General features: G+C 48.5%; 1 protein-coding gene across 1 annotated transcript; it reads right to left on the bottom strand.

Moving 5' to 3' along the window:
* Positions 1-2,329: 2,329 nt before the first annotated feature.
* Positions 2,330-4,038, bottom strand: LOC119361858 (glyoxylate/hydroxypyruvate reductase HPR3-like). The gene is made up of 2 exons (XM_037627014.1): positions 3,475-4,038; positions 2,330-3,144 (listed from the first exon to the last, which is right to left on the bottom strand). The coding sequence occupies exons 1-2, from the start codon at positions 3,967-3,969 to the stop codon at positions 2,605-2,607; spliced, it is 1,035 nt and encodes a 344-aa protein (XP_037482911.1). The 5' UTR covers positions 3,970-4,038; the 3' UTR covers positions 2,330-2,604.
* Positions 4,039-7,143: the final 3,105 nt, after the last annotated feature.

The raw sequence follows: 7,143 nt of genomic DNA, 5'->3' as shown, positions 1-7,143 counted from the left end.
CTCATCCCATAGGCCAGTTGAAAGATCAATGAGGTCCTTAACCCTGTAGATAAGAACTTGCCAGTGCAACACGATGATCATTCTACTTGGGCTTGAAGGGGTCCAAGGACCCTTCTAGATGTTTATGTTGTGCGCATTCCCTACTCTCCAAATACGACTCTGCTTAAAAGTTTGAATCCCAACTACCAAGCTCTGCCGAATAAGTGAGGATACCTTCTTGGGACCATCCCGAAAGATATCTCCATCCAGATAGTACTTTGCATGAAGAACCTTTGAACACAGGAACTGGTATTGTGAGTTTGTGACAAGGCATGATACTTTCTTGGCTAACATAGCTAAGTTGAAACAGTGAAGGTTGAATCTCACACCTCCCAACTTTTTTGGTATGCATAATTTCCACCGACCACTCCAATGCATTTTACTTTCTACTCATTATCACGTCACCAAAACCCGACAGTAATTTTCATGATGTCCTTGCAAATTCCTTTTGGAAGTTCGAATACTCACATCGCAAGTCCCTCATTCCGCCCCGCACTTTGTATATCTCTTCCCATAAAAATTCTTCATAGATGTTAGTAAAGCGCCGTGAATCCATCACCACCTTCCACTCGAACATCAATATAGTTTCTGTCCGAGAACAAGCGAGATAACTTCATTTCCTTTCTCTAGAATAAAGCAACTCCTCCTTTCCTTCCATCACAAGGGTTAACCGTCACAAAATCTATTTTGAAATGATGCCACAAACATATGGTGGAATGCCAACCAAGTGAGTCTCCGAGAAAAAAGCAATACCTTGGGATTGTGTCACCACTGGACATCCAACATAGCTTGAACTGCCGAGGCATTCCCTAGTCCCCAACCATTCTAGGCTAGGGCTCTCATTGTTCCCGGCACTACTCCACGAAGGAGCCCACCAATTCTGAGTGTGTAGTTAAAATTGAGTTACCACTTTCTGTCGTATGCCTCCTAGATGCCTCATTATTCTTCCTCATATCATCCTCATTAGCACACACATTAAGGTTTTCGTACGTCTTCAAGTCTATGAGCATCGGGACTGTGGGAGTCAGGTCCCTCATAGCTGGGTCAATGTCATCAACCTCCTCTAGAGCCGACCGCTTCTTGGCATTCTTGTCCGCCTTGGCACATCCCTAGGCTTCATAGGGTTGCTTTTTGTGCCATCAAGTTCCCTTGTACCATTGTTATAATCACCCTGGTTCTGCTTGGGGCAGGTATGCTCCTGCCTCCTGGTGTAATCGCCAATCAAAGAACTCACCATGCCCGTCCTCTACTTGCATGATAATAACCCCACTACGACCTCTAGCATCGAATCCTCTGTCCCTTAAGACGGCTCCTCAACCCTACCATGTCTCACGGCCAGCGTTAAGCCATGGCACCATTTGAGGTCCTTGGCCTCATGCTCATTTGTTCCACATTCAAGGTGTGAGTGTCCGCTTTGCCTGCCCGTCTCACAAAATCATGGAATATTTTCATATTACTTCACTTGAAAAAAAGATTATGTTCCTCTCCACAAGTGACAGTAAAAATTTTGTGAGGGCTTTAGGTACACTAAACATAACACGAGCCCACATATAATTTCCAATTCCTCTCATCTCAATCCACCTTATCCAACTTACCATTGCGCCCAGCATAGCCTTCGACTGGTAACCATATAACAAGGGGGAAATTTGGCCAGGACTTAGGAGCAGTGAGTGAATGATGACCACCCACACAATGTACCCAGACTACAGATCACTCTACCTTCTTGATCAATGAACCAGAACAATTTGAAAAAGTCATACTACAATTATTTCTGAAATGGCACAGTTTTGCTGCGAAGGGCCAGAACCCCACATGGTTCAGAATCTGCTGCTTGAGCAGCAACCAACTAACTTTCATCCTTTGCTTGATCATCATAAGTCCACCATTCATCCCCAACTGGCCTGTACATATTTCTCAGCGAGAAATCCTCGCCATCGGAGAGTCACGGCGCTCTTTTGTCTGTTGAGTTTTGTACCAGGTTACAGGAACATGGGACCCATAAGGGCAACGATCTCATTTGCTGCATACCTGGATAGTTAGCCAGTTACCACCACCTGACCTGGTAGGTGTTCCTTGTTTTTATCCCGCCACATGGATGGAGTTCAATTTTAAATTTCATCACAAGTTTCTGCCAAATTTCACGGGCATGCATCATGTACATGGCTCCACAATCAAAATAGCTCTGGGCTGCTACGTACATGCACACACCTGGTTCTTCAGAGATGCAGCAGCTACCCGAACGAACCAGACGTGATGGTCATGTTCAGGTACATGGGATTTACATGCATGGTAGACTGGTAGTGATCAGTAAAACATCGAGCAGTCAAGTACTTCACATACTTATAGACCAAGATATTGGATTTCTCCATCATCCTTTTCTAATTACAGACCATGCACATTTCTTATAAATGTCCCTTGCTGCATTTTAAGAACCGACACTAATAATGCTGGCGCGGCCCTTGCTTACTCGGAGGAGGAGCAATATATACTATCTACTTGTCGCATGTAACATCAATCACAAGTGTCATATGAAACCTGACGTGGTCTGATCTGTTGTTGTATCATCTACAGCATTTGCTCCGGAAGCACCGGCGTGAGCAATGGCTTACCTTGGAAGAACGCCTCAAGGTTCCCGATCATGAGGTCCGAAATATCAGAGGCCGACTCCACAGTGAAGACGGCCTCATGCGCTGTGAGCACCACATTTTCCATGGAGAGTAGCTCTGCCGGCACCTCAGGCTCCTTCTCAAAGACATCGAGGCCTGCGCCCGCTATCCCCCCTCCCTTGAGTGCGCTGATGAGCGCTGCCTCATCAACGTTCCCTCCGCGGGCAATGTTCACGATGACGCCATCTTTCCCTAGTGCCTCCAGGACTTCCGTGTTGACAATGTGCTTTGTTTGATCATTGAGAGCGCACGCCACGATGAGCACGTCAGATTCGAGAGCGAGGTTGATGACACTGGGGAAATAGTTGTAAGAGATGGTAGCTGAATCCTTCGCCCTTCTGGAGTGATAGGAGATGGTGCAGCCGAATGCCTGGAGCCGCCTCGCGATCGATGAACCGATGCTCCCCAAACCGATGATGCCTACTCGCTTGCCACTGAGCTGGTGCATAGTCGGAATAAATATTGACATCAGTTTCTGTTTGAGATAAAAACATATATGTATGCAAAGAACAGAACTTGGGGTAGTCGATGTAAGGTACTCTGAATTCTAGCACCCTACTGCTGATCTCGTTGAGCAATTTGCAAAACTAATGGCAAGATGTGGGTTCAAATCTTGGCAGTTCAATCAAATACTCTGGTTGACAAAGTCCAAAATTTGTTGTGATTTCCAGTTGAATACAAAATTTGTTGTGATTTTCGGATCAAAAAGAAGAAAGACTTCAGAAATAATGTGTCTGCTACTATTTCAGCAGAGAAGGAAACCACGGACCTTGGAACCAAGCGGGTAGTCCCCGCGGGCCGGCCACAGCCCGCGCCGGACGAACCGGTCTGCCGCCGAGACGCGCCGGAGCACGTCGATCAGGAGCCCGACGGCGTGATCCGCCACGTCAGTGGAGAATGTCTCAGCGGCGCCGGCCACGGCGACGCCCCGGCGCGCGCACTCGGCGAGGTCGATGTGGTCCAGGCCGGCGGCGGTGGTCACGACGCAGCGGAGGCACGGGGCCGCGTCGAGGAAGGCGGCGTCGACTTGGATGGCGCCTCCGCCGACGACGACGGCCGCCCGCGGGGGCTCACCGGCCCCCCGGGCGGCGGCGGACGCGGCGAGGAACGCCGGGAGCGGAGCACCAGAATCGTAGAGGCTGTGGACGCGGTAGCGCGCGCGCAGCGCGGCAGCGAGGCCGTCGTCGGCGCGGCGAAGGTAGAGGACCGACGGCTTCCCGCCGGTGGCAGGCGCCCGCGCCGCGGCGCCGACGGTGGATGCCATCGGCCGTTGCTCCGAGGGGAATTTTGCTGATCCAGAGCTGAACTGATCCTTGTGGCCTGCAGACTTGGATAACTGGTGTGTACGGGGATTTCTAACCGATCTCCTAAAGGTTACTTATAAGTGAGGATCCAGAGTAAATTTAGTAGAGTAAACTTTTACCCCACTATGGCCATCTAGCCGATCCCTTATTGTTAGTGGAGTAAAAACAAAACTTTGTAGATTTTATGTCTTAGCCGTATCAACTTCAAGCATGGATGGTGCTCCAACGATGCCCAAGAGAACCTTGTATACAGTTTGATCGCACATCCACGGAGTTGTTGTAGTGCTCCGTAATTCTCTCCCAAAACATAGTCCTGATTTGATCCGTTTCAATCGTTGCATCCATGAAGATCGTGCACCAAGCAGTGCAAAGAGCAATATCCTCTTTTTGGTCATGGTTGGTGGTGCGTGACCTTGACTCCCGCGTGCTCGCTTCGGTCACCTCCATAACCTCCTCTTGATCCCCCACCTCCTCATCATCCACCACCTCCTCGGTCTGCTCCTCCTCCTATTCCTCGGCCACCTCTTGCTCCATATCTTAGGCCACCTCCAACTCATGCCAAATGGAATCGTAGTTGAGTTCATCAAGTCCAATAGCGGCTGAGGATTCCAAAGACGCGAGGAATTCGGTCGTGTTCATTTGCGCACTACGGCAATAAAACAAACAAAGTGCATCACCACCGGCCACCAACAATCACTATCGGCCAGCAACAGGACGTGAGTTTTTTGTATCTTGTAGGCATTTCATCGAGCACTTGGTGGTCGTGATGCTTGTTGCCGGTTGCGGCCGCCCACGCCGGAGTGGTCATAGGGGCGTCGGAGTAGCTGCACGAGTCACTGTTCTGGCCTTCTTCATCTTCTTCTTCGAGGCCGCTCGGCGAGCGCCGACCCCACCACTATCGGCTTTCGAGCTCATTTGGCTCTGGCGGGAGCGGCAGGAGAGCGGCGAGCCATTACCGGAGAGGCGGTGGCCACCCCGGAGGCCATTTCCGCGGTTGAAGGAGGAGCTTGAACCTGGTGGTTTTGTTTCATCCCCAAACTCTTCTTAGGCGCGTGGGTGATTTTCGGCGGTAATAAATCGGCAGCGGTGGCCGACGAGTTGAGGAAAGGGTTCGAGCAATCCATTCCGGCTGGAGGGATGGTTATCAGTAGCGTCAGCGGAGCGTGGATGCTGCGGCGGCAAGAGAGTGGACAACGCGGGGTGGGAGAAAGAGAGGCGCTACTTTTACTCGGCCACAGCGGGAGTGAGAATATTTAGGGAGATTGAGCAGATATTGGGAGGTGGAGGATAATTTTTACGCCATTATACCGGTTAGGGGATCAGCTAGGTGCATCGTAAGAGAGGATAACCGAATTTATTGTCCTCCCTTACGGCCTTATTGGGATCGGTTAGAAATGCTATTAGTCATTTTTTATCCGTTTTTGAGACTTGGATGAACTGAACTTTGTTTTCTGAAAATATTTCATCTGCCCTTGAAAATTTGTGTCTTTGCAATTTCTCTCACCGAGTTATTTAAAAAAAATGTTTCGCGAGGTTAGCAAAATATTGTTTGTAGCCAACCAATTGATAGTCACACTTTTACTTACAAAAATATTGCCTAGCCAATGTTTCACAACCAACTAATCATGTTCATACTTGCGACATGTTTCCCTTCCTTTTTATTTTTCTAGACCAACAAGCATGCTTTCGTCCCAACTGATAGAAGAAATGATTTATAATTAAGCCTAAATATAACGGCAGCAAAATTTATCTCACTTTGATTTATCAATGAAGTGAACAGTATACGTGTGTAGATGTTGATAAAAAAATATTTAAAGTACAATCACTACAGGAATCAGCTTCTTTGCCGTCTGCCACGACAGACGACAAAGGACCATAAAGCGGACGGCAAAGGACTTTGCCGTCAGCCGCCGACGGAAAACATGCCCGACAAAGCAAGCTACAGTAAACAGCTTCTTTGCCGTCTGCTTTGGGCCAGCGGACGGCAAAGGCCCTTTGCCGTCGGTGGCAGATGACAAAGAAAGTGGACGGCAAAGAATAGACGTTAGCCCCATTAGGTGGCTAACGGGAGGCTTTGCTGTCTGCCAGCGGACGACAAAGATGTCCTCTCCTTTGTCGTCTGCTTCCTGGCGTCAGCTGGCCCGTCACTACTCCCCGCTCTTTGCCGTCTGCCACAGTGATACGTCTCCAACGTATCTATAATTTTTGATTGTTCCATGCTGTAATATTCTCATTCTAGGATGTTTTACAATCATTTTAGAGCAACTTTATATCATTTTTTGTGACTAACCTATTGACATAGTGCCTAGTGTCAGTTGTTGTTTTGTGCTTGTTTTTTACTTCGCAGAAAATCAATACCAAACGGAGTCCAAACGCAGTGAAACTTTTGGGAGAACTTTTCTGGACCAGAAGACACAAGATGAGCCGAAGAAGTACTAGAGGGGTGTCCCGAGGGGGGCACAACCCACCTGGGCGCGCCCGGGGGCCCAGGCCCACCCTGGTGGGTTGTGCCCACCTCGGTGGCCTTCGGCACCGCCTCTTTGCTCTATCAATACCCAAATATTTCAGAAACCCTAGGGGAGTCGACAAAAATCGATTCTACTGCCGCAAGTTCCAGAACCACCAGATCCAATCTAGAGACCATCACGGATGGGTTCATCATCCTCATTGGTGCCTCTCATATAATGCGTGAGTAGTTCATTGTAGACCTACGGGTCCATAGTTAGTAGCTAGAGTGATTCCTCTCTCTCTAAAAGAAACTCAGATAAATTTCATGGATAAAAACATAGATCTGATCATAAACTCAAATTTCATCGGCAACAAACACACCGCAAAAAGAGTTACATCAAATAGATCTCCAAGAGACCATTGTATTGAGAATTAAGAGAGAGAGAGAGAGAGAGGAATCCATCTAGCTACTAACTATGGACCCGTAGGTCTACAATGAACTACTCACGCATCATATGAGAGGCACTAGTGAGGATGATGAACCCATCCGGGATGGTCTCTAGATTGGATCTGGTGGTTCTGGAACTTGCGGCGGCTAGAATTGATTTTTGTCGACTCCCCTAGGGTTTCTGAAATATTTGGGTATTTATAGAGCAAAGAGGCGGTGCGGAAGGCCATCGAGGTGG

Source organism: Triticum dicoccoides, chromosome 2B (assembly GCF_002162155.2).
Source record: "Triticum dicoccoides isolate Atlit2015 ecotype Zavitan chromosome 2B, WEW_v2.0, whole genome shotgun sequence".
Taxonomy (NCBI): Eukaryota; Viridiplantae; Streptophyta; class Magnoliopsida; order Poales; family Poaceae; genus Triticum; species Triticum dicoccoides.
Note: the sequence above shows the minus strand (reverse complement) of the source record. Positions and strands in the feature narration are given on the sequence as shown.